The sequence below is a fragment of the Dermacentor albipictus genome, chromosome 2 (genome assembly GCF_038994185.2).
Source record: "Dermacentor albipictus isolate Rhodes 1998 colony chromosome 2, USDA_Dalb.pri_finalv2, whole genome shotgun sequence".
Classification (NCBI taxonomy): Eukaryota; Metazoa; Arthropoda; class Arachnida; order Ixodida; family Ixodidae; genus Dermacentor; species Dermacentor albipictus.
The window spans coordinates 95650519-95663351 of NC_091822.1; the positions used below are offsets into that span (position 1 = coordinate 95650519).

A 12833-nucleotide genomic window follows, 5' to 3' on the forward strand; every position below is an offset into this window, starting at 1 on the left:
CCTTGGCCAAACCTGGCCCTTGCGCCACAAAACAACACACATCATCATCATGGTTGCCACTGCCACGGTGGGGGCCGTATAGCAGGGGACATAGGATCCCTTACAAAAATCATTGCGCACTTGCTGCAGAAATTCTGCATACCCCGAGTCACCCGGGATGCAGAATATCTGAAGACAGGTAACAGACTTTCTGTCACCCCCTGTCACCTCCCAGCGCCCAATTGGTACACCCTTTCTGCAGAAAGTCTGCATACCCCGAGTCACCCGGGATGCAGAATATCTGAAGACAAGTAACAGACTTTCTGTCACCCCCTGTCACCTCCCAGCGCCCAAGTGGTACACTCTTTCTGCAGAAAGTCTGCATACCCCGAGTCACCCGGGATGCAGAATATATGAAGACATGTGACAGACTTTCTGTCACCCCCTGTCACCTCCCAGCGCCCAATTGGTACACGCTTTCCGCAGAAAGTCTGCTCAGTCTCTGTAGCCGCAGGATACAGCATTTCTGCAGAAAGTCTGCTTAATCTGTGTAGCCACAGGATACAGCATTTCTGCAGAGAGTTTGCTCAATCCGTGTAGCCGCAGGATACAGCATTTCTGGGAGTCTGTCGAGATTGTGGTCACAGGATGCAGCATATAAGCAGACATTTGACAGAATTTGTGCAGCCCACCTACCGGGAATCGGCATGCACGCATGCAATGAAATACCAGATGCAATATGATTTTTTTATCGATTTGACTTTATTTGAGTGGTTTGCATATAGCTTCACTGTTTGTTGTGCTGTGACAGGCACTAGCAGTTAGTGGGGAAAAAATGTGTTTTTTTTCTACTAACCTTATTTGCCAGTGCCTGTCACAGCACAATGAACAATGAAGTAGTAGGACCTCTTTTCCAGCACTTCATTCCTCGAAACAGGCGTCATTCCTTGCTCCCATTTTTTGCAGCATAGAGCCCAGGCTTCTCTTTACTTTCACATCTGAGCACTTGAATCTGCTGCATTTGTATTCTGTAAAAGAATGAAAATTAATGTTCAAGACATTATTTAGGGACATATCTTGAGAAGTACAACCCTGAAATAATATGACGAACAACACGTCTTGCCATATATTGGCAAAACACAAGGGTCATACAGCTTGAACTATTTCCTGAATTTTGGTCAGCCAACCAAGATGACTTGGAATTGAGATTAACTGGAATCCAGCATGCCATATTGCAGTCAATATAATGCCAGTCAGTGCAGTAAGATTTGTTAGTGGTGTTGACATCAACACAGAGGCAACAACATGCTGGGATTCTGCACTAAGAATCACGAGTTCAGCTCCAGTCTGTGGCGGCAACAATGCATGTGAAGGGGCAGCAAGGCATTGCAGCTGGCACTGCACACCGAAGTTTTTCTGTGCATGTAAAAATGACTTAGTTGGATCCAGCTAGGTTACTTTTAGTATCCTGTGGCAAGTGCAGTGTAATGCCCACCAGAAGCAGGCATGCAAGATATTTACAGTAGCAAAATTTTTCCCCAACTCATTAGCACTTTCATTTGTAGCAATGAGCACTTTCAACGGAAACATCCAACCACTTAGGAAAACACTGCATAGACCATAATAAGGCCTACCCACCTGTTTCAAGGTGAAACAGGTGAAGAATGCAGCACTGTATTGGCAACAATAAACCATGGAGAGCCAATAAGACACAGCAACATCCAGACATTAAAAGAATACTCTGTAGAAAGAGAGAAAAGGAGTGTTGACCTAATATGCACTATTCCAGTAGGTCAGAAGACATTTTAGGAGAGAAAGAGTTGTATGGAACACAGAACAAAAGCAACTAGCTAAATGATATCTAAGCAAAAAGTGGTACAGTTGAGCTGGGCGTGTAATAGCTCTTAACAAGGTGTAGATTGCAAGAAAAAAAAATAGATATGGAAGACTGCAAATAGGAAACCTGTAGGCATAAACTGCACTTATACCAGGATCATTGTTTTTATTTTCAACAAAATTTCTAAAATTCTGCTGTTGCAGATATTAAGATTTTGCCTCTGCAGTTGACTAAAAAAGCAACATTACATGTGTGACTAATCACAGCACAAAATTTGGCAGTTTACAAATGTATGCTAATTGCTTTAAGTTGCCTTAAGGGCACATATTGCAACAGCACAATTATAGCCATTGATATCCAAGACATCTTTAGTTAGAGCTGATTCTCTATACCAGCACTGCATTCAGGGTATAGGAAACTGAAAATGTGAGGTAGAAAGCATTGGTGCACCAATCACTGTCCTGCTGCAAAAAATTAGGGGTAACTGGGACACCAGTGCATCTTGCAGCACACTTTAACGACACAACCTTAAAGTTTGTGCTTATTGAATTGCTAAAACTGAATACAATCACATACTGATGAACTACTATTGCTTATTAAGTGAAACAAGTGCCACAAAATCAAATTACAAAGGATAAGTATCCCCACAACTTAGCCTTCAGCTATTATTTGTTAAACATGTGATGCCTGCTATATAAGTGATACCAAGTGCGAGGTGCAATGATGGCATTAGCAATTCCTGAAAATTCTGTTCAGAGATAAAAAATAAATGGTACAGCATGGAATAAGGTGCGTTGAAGAACGATAGAACAAATAAAAAAAGGCTTGATTCCTCTTGCAGCAAAAATGATTGAGGCTGACACAAATGATGGTCATAGCGGGTTTACACATACTTTCAAATTCAGAGTATCTTACGTATGTCGAACGCAGCAAATGAATGATAGATTACACGACACAGTGCTGTAATGTCATCAAGCTGAACAATGTGGTTTCTGCAACCACACATTCCTTCATAAGCATTTGTTATATTAGGGTATACTGCAAACAAGTCAAGCAAGGTTACAAAAGCAAAGGGAAAAGTGCTTTGTGAGAGATAGAACTTCAGAGCTTCACACAAAGGCAAACAATCAGCTATTGCTTGTTTTTTAACCTGACTTATCATACGCTAGAAAGAATGCTCACATCTCAGCAATGAACTCGCCTGTAACTACAGAGAATGTCTTGAAATCTAAAGGATTGTCGCAAAAAATTGTTTAGCCTAAGTAACCTTGCTTTATTGCTTATGCACAAATTTTCCTCCACTTGTTACGTCTTTTTACATGAGAATAGCTTATAATGGTTACGTCAGGTTAGTTAGCAAAAAAAGTTACATACCAAGGAGTGCAGAGACCCTCGTCTGGTCCAAGGCTGGTTTCACCTTGTTTTCTTTATGGCTGTTTGCCTGCCGGCCAAAAAGTGTCTTGTTGGCAAGCTCCTCATCAGTGAAAAGCACCCTAATCAGTGCCCTTGAAAATTTGCATGGAGCATCATGGTAGGTTTGTTCCAGCCTCGTCAGTGTGGCCTGAGACACCATGACGCCTCCACCAATATCTCGTTGCTGCAATAAGAAAGAACACAAGGCATGGGTATGTTCACAAAATATAACTGCGTAGTTTGACTACAGAACACCATAAAATCTAACAGCAAACTACCTTAAGAAGACCCTGGAATGGCTTATTTCGGTTTCAGAACAGTGATGAGGCAGGGAGTATTGTGGTAAAGTGACCCTTTTGCAGTACAATTTTCTTAATACGTTGACTATTAAGGCATGCCAGTAAACATTGCCCTCCTCCTCTGGCATGTCAGGCTGTGTTATTCCTCCTCAATATGTGTGTGTCACAGCTGGCGGCTCAGCCCCAGCTTCTGGAGGCATGCATCATCCTTAGAATGACAGAGAGCTGAGCTAGTTGGTAAGGATTCATTATGCAAAAAAAGAGGTGAGGCGTGCAGGCAGAATACAAGAGTAGAGAAGTGGCTTTCGTGTTGTCCACTTCTATTCTCTTGTGTCCTGTCTGCACGCCTCACCTCTTTTTTGCATAATGCATCATCCTGTGATATTATTCTCGTCTACTTCCACTTGCGAGTTCGAGAAGAGCACCAGTGACGCGGTTGAGCTCTTTGAGCCATCAAGCATCTCAATTTGTTTGGTTTCTCCCCGAGCAGAAACGGACCCCAAACTGTGAGTGCGAATTCAGATTAAATGCAGAGATGGCATTTGGATCTCACACCAACACGTTGCTGACGACGACAATGCCTGTGCAACACTGCCTAGCCCGTTGGATTCCTCTGATAACCGAAAGTAGGTCGCTACTGTGGTAGCTGACAGTCATTTGCCTTAGTATTTGAGCGTTTTGCGGCTAAATAACATTTCACTATTATTTTAAAGTTCGGAATTAAGTTAAAGCCTGCGTTGTTGTGATGTCACGTTAAGTATGTTAAAGAAGCAGGGTTGGAAAAAATCAGCATACAGCTGTGTCACAAACAGATTGCTAGCAATCAGGCACATACCCAGGAGGGGCCCCTTCCCCGCCCACGCCACCACTCCTCACACACATTTCTAAAGCACCACCTGATCAATGTTGAGACTTAACAGCTATTCGGCAGTCAACATTTTGCTGCCTTTTTCACTCCTTTTGGATGGTGGTAGTTATCGGCATCTCCAGGGGTGTGACGGTCAGTTTTCTCATCGATTCAGTGCCCGCACTAATAACTCAAGATACGTTCAGTCACCATCTGTTCAACGGTCACGCACATCGCTGTTGCTTCGTTAGTTCAACCTTCTTTGTTTAGATTAATCCAGGGACCAGGAAAGGGATTTCGTTCGTGGTCAGCTGGTCTGATTACATGTTCGAGGAACGAGCTGCAGCTGGAGAAAACACCGTTTAACTTTTCCTTTTGCTTCATTATTTCCTCAAGTGACGGATCGCTGCGACGCTGGCAGAGCCTTGGAACCATATATACCCGTGATATGGATTAGATGAGGTGGATAACAAGATCATACGAAACAGCATCCATAACCAAACCCTGCAATAACATTTAAACCCATAAGCAACATGACTGTCACCCGTTACATAGTCTGGTTTTTCCCTAATTGCGCAGCACTGTTCGTGCGAAATTGGCAACTGGAAACAAGAGTTACAAGTAGTTGAGAAATTAAGCAATATACTAAAGGAGAGAGCCAAGGCAACAACCAAACAGGAAGAAAAAGCAAAAATGAACTAATTTAACCGTTGTTTGTGAAAATATTTATCGATCAACGTCTTTTTATTTAAAGGACATAGAGAAAATGCCGCCGGAAGTGCACAATAATTCCGTGCATTTTGAATGATGCTTCTACAGTTATCAGTCGAGCCACCTGATGTAGCCACTTCTCAGCTGTGTGTTTATGCAGGCGTTTTCCTAACCTTGCGCAGTGGGCACAGTACGTCTAGAACTGCAGCGTTCTGCGCTCTACGCGGTTGTATGGGACTGGTGGTCAGGCATCGTTATGCAACTTCCCAAATAACAACACGAGTGAGTTTTGGCACTTAACGTGGTAGAGCAGTAAACGAGGGATTAAAAAGAACTGTGATTGTTCCACAAATATATAATTCTCTATAATTCTTCCAGAGATAATTAAAAGAACGCTACTATAGCCGGATACAATTGAAGTCTGCAGTGAAGCCCCGCCCACGCCTTCATAACTGCCAGCCACTGCTCCTCCGCAAGGCTGCAAATAATTCGTACTTCAAACTTTTCCTGTTGCGCAAATCAGGCGGTAACCACAAAAATAAAATTAGTAGTGCGTAATTTTATGTTTTCCCTCGCCCGCTATAGTGGAATGGCGACAGCCTAATTCTTTATTGAACCGAAATAAAATGCTTGCTTCGATCGAACTCTTTATCTTCAAGTTTAACTTTAGTTGGCAGTAAAGTTTCATGAGCGAAACCGGCTCAGCAGTGAAACTAACTGTACCGCAGACTTTTGAAGATTAATTATGGAGTAGTTTTACGTGCCAAATCCATGATCCAATTATGAGGCATGCCGTAGCGGGTGACTCCGGAAATTTGGACCACCTGGGGTTCTCTAATGTGCACCTAAATCTAAGTACATGTGTGTTTTCGCATTTCGCCCCCATGGAGAATGCAGCCGCCGTGGCCGGGATTCGATTTCGGGACCTTGCACTTAGCAGGCCAACACCATAGTCACTAAGCAACCACTCTAGGCAGACATTTGAAGAGTGAAATGCTCAGACTCCATACACTTTGTCCATCTCTGTTGTACACCTCACTGCTCCTTCCGATGAAAAGACTCTTCAAGAACAGCGGATGCTCCGGAGCTATCAAGTACAACGCCATCTTGAAAAACCCGCATGATGATGATTTTGTTTGCTTCTCTGATTGGCTAGCAGAGTAACACAACCTCGCGCAGTCTGTGTGCCTTGGTTGCCAACTGCTGTTTTTTAAGTGTCATGCTACTATATAAATCATTATTTTACACTTTTGCTTGTTTTCTTGTTCTTGGCAGTGTTCTTCTGGCGTTTCTTTTTTGCGCGAGTACATTTGATGTGGTTCCTTGTTTGCCAAGTAAAGGAGAGGTTATCTCACAGACCTACCTGTGATATACACCTTATTTCATTTCTCTTTTGTGGGTTTACGCATCCTTATGCTGAATGGTGGACATTATTTATATTAGTACTACTAAAGCTACTCCCCTCTTCATTTGCATAGAAAAGTTACCTTGGGTTAGGACCCCCCCGAAAAAAATCCTGGGTACGCGCCTGCCAGCAATGGTTATTTTTGTGTGCGTGAATCTACATGTCTAAACAGTACACAGTTAACCCAGAGCATTCAAACTGTGTCCTCAATGTAAACTTATGGAAACAGCCGTGCACTACATGATCTGCGTGATGCTGATGAATGCAGCCGTGTCCGCATAACGGCCAGTGAACATATCCACCCTTGCGGGTTACATTTCGAAACTAGCGAATTAGGCATCAGGGTGCACTCCCCAGGCGATACAACCCGAACACTACCCGGTAATGGGTTCGGGAGCGCCTGTACCTATTTTTTTTTTTTTTGATGGGTGCGAGCGGTGGGTTTCGAACTGTCCACCTACCGCTGCCGTGGCGGCCGCCCTATACACTCGGCCACGACTGCGGTCAATGTAAACTTCCCTTAACTATTTAGTGCATTTGTCAAAATAGTTTCAGGGTCCCTTTACTTAGGCATTAATTAAACTGGTGCTGAGAAGTTGATAAACAAGTGCTGCACACCACAGATCGAGCAAGTTATTGCAGGAAAACTCTTACCGTGTTCTCTTCAGGCTCGGCAGGCTTTGCCCCTTCAGAAGCTGATGTCAACTTGTCAACAGCCCGCTGCAGCTTTTTAAGCATTTTGGAAGTGTCTGAAAGAAGAAGAATTAAGAAGTTCAAGAGTAAGCATTTCTACCATGGAGTAAGATGTATAGGAGCACTGACTGCTGATTAGAGAGCTTTTAGTGATGCCATGATGGGCAGCTTTGAAACTTCTGTGCAGGTCATGACACTGCACATTACTCCATTCTGCTTCACTGGCAGCTATGAAAGCTTGCACTTTATATTTTTTGCCACTTATCAATCTCCGTATAGTTGATTGTTGCCTCAGCTTAGGCTGCAGACACTCGCATGTTGACGCTCACTTCATGCGAAGCAGGATTATCTTAAGAATTTCATTGTGAAACACTGCTATAGGAGAATGAGAATGTGCAATAGACAGCACAAAAAGGTATTTTGGCCACTGGTGATGTGTATGAATAATCAAAAAGCACATACCGATTAAATCTTTGTGTTCTCGAAGCCGTTCTTTCAGGACTGCATTTTCCGCCATGAGGGCTTCGATTTGTGACACGTGGTCACAGCATGGCGTTTTCTGCAAAAGAATTGCTGAACTGTATAAAAGCAACGTCGATTCTCCCTGCAGGTTTGAGAATGATACATGTGTATCCTGCAGAGGAGTCTGATTCTTTAACGCACACCCACTGCTGCATCTGCACTAAATAGGCATCTGCACCTGTGGAGGCTGTAAGAATAAACAGTACCTAGCACAGCGGTTTGTTTTCTTTCTTAACCCTTTGAGAGTAACCACATTTACGGTAACCAAGAGCGAAGCACCACAATGATGCATCGCAGCCTGTACTCCTGTAAAGGTCAGCTGACTGAACTGTTTGTGCTCGTCAATATTAAACATCCAGGAGACAGTGCATTGAAAGCATATTTAGCGCCAGCGAACAAGGACAGAAGCGAGATGACACCACAATGTGCTAACTTCAACAACTTTATTTTCAGGAAACAACCACCTATTTAACCCATGACTTGTTAGATAAGGAGATGGTTTTTTTGAATGGTTAAATATTTGGATGATGTGGCGCCACTGTGCACAGGTTGAATAGGTGGTTGTTTACTGAAAATAAAGTTGACGTTAGAGCATTATGGTGTCATCTCCCTTCTGTCTTTGTTCGCTGGCGCTAAATATACTTTCAAGGTCAGTTTACAAATACGCCAAACAAATGGCAATGCTGAGACAGTGCATACCACACACTGGGTATGTTTAGACTTTCAAAATGAAAGTCAAAGAATGTAAGCCACATTATGCACATTTGTGAAAGGCATTAAGAATAAAAGTACAAAATCAGTTCCATAAGCTTTTTAGAGGCTGGCTTCCTGTGAGAATTTACTGCAGTGAGAATGAACAAGTTCTATTTGGGGAGAGTGGCACTTAAGCTTATTAAATGGGTGAAAGAGATAAGCGTAGGAACCTGAGCAAGATGGTCCAAGACAGGATGATCACAGAACTGCAGCATGCCAACAAGGCCATGAAAAACGACAAGTGGTACTAAACAGCACTTAAAAAATTACAACATCCACAGTTTTTCCTGCTTCTAACATACCCAGTCTCAGGATCAATCAATCAATCAAAGTTTATTTCACCAGAAAATTCTGGATAGTCTTCAGGGCTAAAAGCTGCTCTAGGCAGCTTGACTGAGTCCCTGAAGACCCTTACATTGGCAGCATCCGACGTTCACAGCACATATATGCATATGAAATCATAATTATAACATGTGAGCAATACTGTAACAAGTTTACGTAAGGCTCACTTGAAGTTAACATACAGAGTTACAGCAGGGTTCACATCAATTGTTTTATACAGCATAAAATAAACATCATCGTTTAAAGACTTTTGACTGTACAAGGAAAAAAAGAAAAAAAAATGTAAATAAAAATAAAATTCTGTTTATTTAACCGGTTTCACAAACAATAAAGAGTTAAAATAGCACTGATAACAGACATCGCGCAACGATGACAGAACCAAAAAAAAATGCAATAAGTACAGGATGGGCAAAAGCCACGTACACAAGACACATGCACGCCATCCCAAAGATAACTATGCGACCTCTATTTACGACATTGATGTGAAGAACTGACATAGCTGCCGTTGTCTAGCAGTAGTTAGTTCAGGAAATTCGTTCAGGAAGTTCAGGATACCAGTGAAAGCCTGAGAACTGCGGATGGAGGGCAAATAGGATCAGCCATATTCAAGGCCACGGTGATTTATTAATTGCTGTTTGAAGACAGTGTGCTTGACATTTGGTTTCAGCTTCACAAGTTAGTCAAAGCTAACATAGCTTTTTTTTGTTTTTATGCTATATTTCGCATAATTGGCACAGTTGTTCCATCTCTATTCTGTTAATGTGCAAGCACTCACTTTCTTCATATCAATAACAACTTTGATGTAACGAATTTTGCAACATTCTTAACGGCAGAATTTTCAAGAAATTTATTTACAAGTGCCTTACGCGCCTTCGAGAAGGCACTGTGCAAGGGGAGAACCATATTCGTAAGGAATTAGGAAGCAAAAAAAAAGTATTAGTAGAATGAAAGGAATATTCATGCGAAACAGCAGTATAGAACATTAATATGACATCAGCAAAAACAATATGAAGCACATAACATTACAAACAGCATATAGTAACAAACTTTTGCCTGCACACTGTAATCAATGCAGCAAGAAAATTAGAATCATTGAAATTCTGTTAGCTTGTAGAGAAATGCAGGAAAGAGAAGGCAAGACGTGTTTGACATGTGAAACGGCATATTGAGTGACTGATTGATGATGAACCGAATATTCTGATTATTGAGCATGAAAGCAGGTGTGTCATACAAAAAGAGAGGTGGGTACCTCAGCACAGTTGCCATTGCCACTATGCAAGCTGAAGATGTTTGCACTCCACTATCGATTGAATGTTCTGCCCTTACCTTTGTCAAAGGGTTGCGTTCTGCACGTGTGGCTAACTTCGTCCTCTTTCTTTCCATTTTGTCTGCCTCACCTGCAGATATAATGCATATTAGATACACACGCCTCTGAGGCCCAGTACCTGCAAGCGCTGGGCCACTTGTACTAGTGCCACACTTCCCGACTCCACGTTTGGTTTTGAGACCCACGAAATGCACCCATGGATGCACAGCTTTGACTCGCCAACACGCTGGTTCACTCGATGCAATCCGACGCATTGCGGGGCGGCTAATTCTTTTTTGCAAGGTGCAGCACAACATGGTCGTGCAGACGCCGTTACTGGGCATATGAGATCTTGTCAACAACGCGGGACCGCACTCGCCATGCAGTGCTACCTTGCGTATGGCTCAAGATTACGCAAGCAGGGTGCGTATGTCCCTGGACAAAAGATCCGTACCGTACACGGGGTATGCACGCACAAGCAGGCGATATAGCGCCGTGCGCAATATTTGCCGTGCTGGAAAAAGCTACACTTAGTAGAGACTGAACCACACAGCCGCGATTTCACACTCGAACGGCCATGCGAGATTGATGAGCGACAAGTTCGGCTGTCACCCAAGCCTACTTATTGCCGTCGCGCATGCAATCGCTCGGTTTTGGGATTCTATAGTTTATCACTCGTCACCCTGAAATTCCCAACGCGATGGGTGTCTCGTCACGTCGTCACTCGCTCAATCGCGCTCGTGTGGTTCCCACTTAAGTTAACGACCGATATAACGAACAAAGGCCACGGATGCACACTTTTAGCCTATCTCCATGACAGGAGCGCAATCTCGAAATGAAGCGCCTATTTATTGCTCAAGCACTCGCACTAGTAGCAAGATAAATAAATACACAGATAATAAAATTTAAAGTGCAGTGATTTTCACCATTACTTACCAGCAGCCACCAGGTATGCGTCACATGCCTCGTCTCCATCCTTCCAAAGCACCTTGAAGGTTTTGCCGACTAAAGCCTCCACCACAGTAGCATCTTTCATAATCGATGTGGCAGTGGCTACATCGACCATGCGTCTAGTCTCATACACATCCCACTGTTCGGTCGACGCCCACTTGACTAAAATATGCGACATTACGGAATGAAACAAAAAAAGCCGACAGAGAACAAAACAACAAGGATCGAAAAGCGAACGACTGGCTTGACTAGGCTACAACGTGCTCGGCTACAATAGCCGAGCATTGCTGAAGGGGCTAAAACGGCACGTAAAAGCGGCTAAAGATATTTTCTTCATTTTGGCTACATTTCTCATTAAACGTTATAAAAATGACAAATTAAAACAAATAGGAGTACGAAAATATTGATAATTTAATATAAATTGTTATTATTGACTACTTGCATTTGTACTTGAACGTTGGGTGTCAAACTCTTCAAGTTGACAAGTTTTCTTGACGGATGGATGGATGGATGTTATGAGCGTCCCCTTTGGAACGGGGCGGTGGCATGCGCCACCAAGCTCTTGCTACTATGCTGCCTAATATCCTACCTAGGTTAACCCATGAGAACAAAAAAACACACTATGAACTACCACGTCCAAATTTTCTGATACCCTATTGCGAACTGTGCTTTTGTACGTCTCCGTCCTTTGTCGTTTCCCTACTTTTCTTCCACCAATCCTCCAATCGCCTCTTACTGATGTCTATTGCGGACCTGTTTGCTTTTCCACTGCTCCCGCTGAACCCAAGGGCTTCAAGGAGGCCAGTGGTGCCTAAATCCACCGCTGGATAGATGTCTTCACATTCTAATAAAATATGCTCCGTCGTTTCCCTAGCTTTACCGCAGCAAGCACATGCTTCTTCTTCCTTCTTATATCTCGCTTTATACGTGCGTTTTCTAAGGCATCCCGATCTCGCTTCGAAAAGTAATGAGCTTCCCTTTGAGTTATCATAAATGGTTTCTTTCCTAATTTCGTTTTTTCCCCTTAAGTAGTTACTCATGGCAGGTTTCTTTTCCATTGCCGCCACCCATGAGATTAATTCAGCCTCTCTGACTTTCCGCTTGACCTTCTTTGTTGCTGTGTTGCCCACCCCACAGGCCGCATACTTGCTGGTAAGCTTCCTAGTTCTTTTCCTCCACTGTGAATCAATGTTTTGCCTGTACAGATACCTGAACACTCTCCCAGCCCATTTACTTTCCTCCATATTCCTCAGCCGTTCTTCATACTCAATTTTACTGCGAGCTTCCCTCACTTCAAAACTAGTCCAGCCCATATCCCCTTGCACAGCTTCATTTGTAGTCTTCCCGTGAGCGCCCAATGCGAGGCGACCCACTGACCTTTGGTTCCCGTCGAGTCCTGATTGTACCCCTGATTTAAAGCAAACAACCGCATTTGCAAAAGTAAGTCCTGGAACCATTACCCCTTTCCACATACCTCGGAGGACCTCGTACCTATTGTATCCCCATAGCGCTCTGTGCTTCATTATGGCTGCATTTCTCTTCCCCTTGACTGTTATGGTTTTTTCCTGTGTTTCCATATATCCGTTGCCTTCGTTTATCCATATACCAAGGTATTTATATTCTGTTACCCGAGGTATTTCTTGGCCCAGTATCTCCACTGTCTGTTCACTGTTTTCATTGAATACAATAACACCTGATTTTCTAACACTAAATTTCAAACCTAAATTGTTGCCTTCCTGTCCACAAATATTAGCCAGACGTTGCAAATCACTTTG

General features: G+C 43.1%; 1 protein-coding gene across 1 annotated transcript; it reads right to left on the reverse strand.

Annotated features, from left to right (window-relative positions):
* Positions 1–775: 775 nt before the first annotated feature.
* Positions 776–11316, reverse strand: LOC135902737 (uncharacterized). The gene is made up of 7 exons (XM_065432956.2): positions 11044–11316; positions 10128–10198; positions 7647–7743; positions 7146–7240; positions 3191–3413; positions 1618–1720; positions 776–1007 (listed from the first exon to the last, which is right to left on the reverse strand). Exons 1-6 carry the CDS (start codon positions 11234–11236, stop codon positions 1623–1625), a joined length of 777 nt encoding a protein of 258 aa, XP_065289028.1. The 5' UTR covers positions 11237–11316; the 3' UTR covers positions 776–1007; positions 1618–1622.
* Positions 11317–12833: the final 1517 nt, after the last annotated feature.

Bases quoted from the DNA above. Each gene is read 5' to 3' on its own strand.
- LOC135902737 (XM_065432956.2), bottom strand. From the start codon at position 11,236: ATGTCGCATATTTTAGTCAAGTGGGCGTCGACCGAACAGTGGGATGTG. The intron at 10,199-11,043 runs GTAAGTAATGGT...TTATATCTGCAG, and splicing joins CGCATACCTGGTGGCTGCTG to GTGAGGCAGACAAAATGGAA. The intron at 7,241-7,646 runs GTATGTGCTTTT...TTCTTCTTTCAG, and splicing joins AGAACACAAAGATTTAATCG to ACACTTCCAAAATGCTTAAA.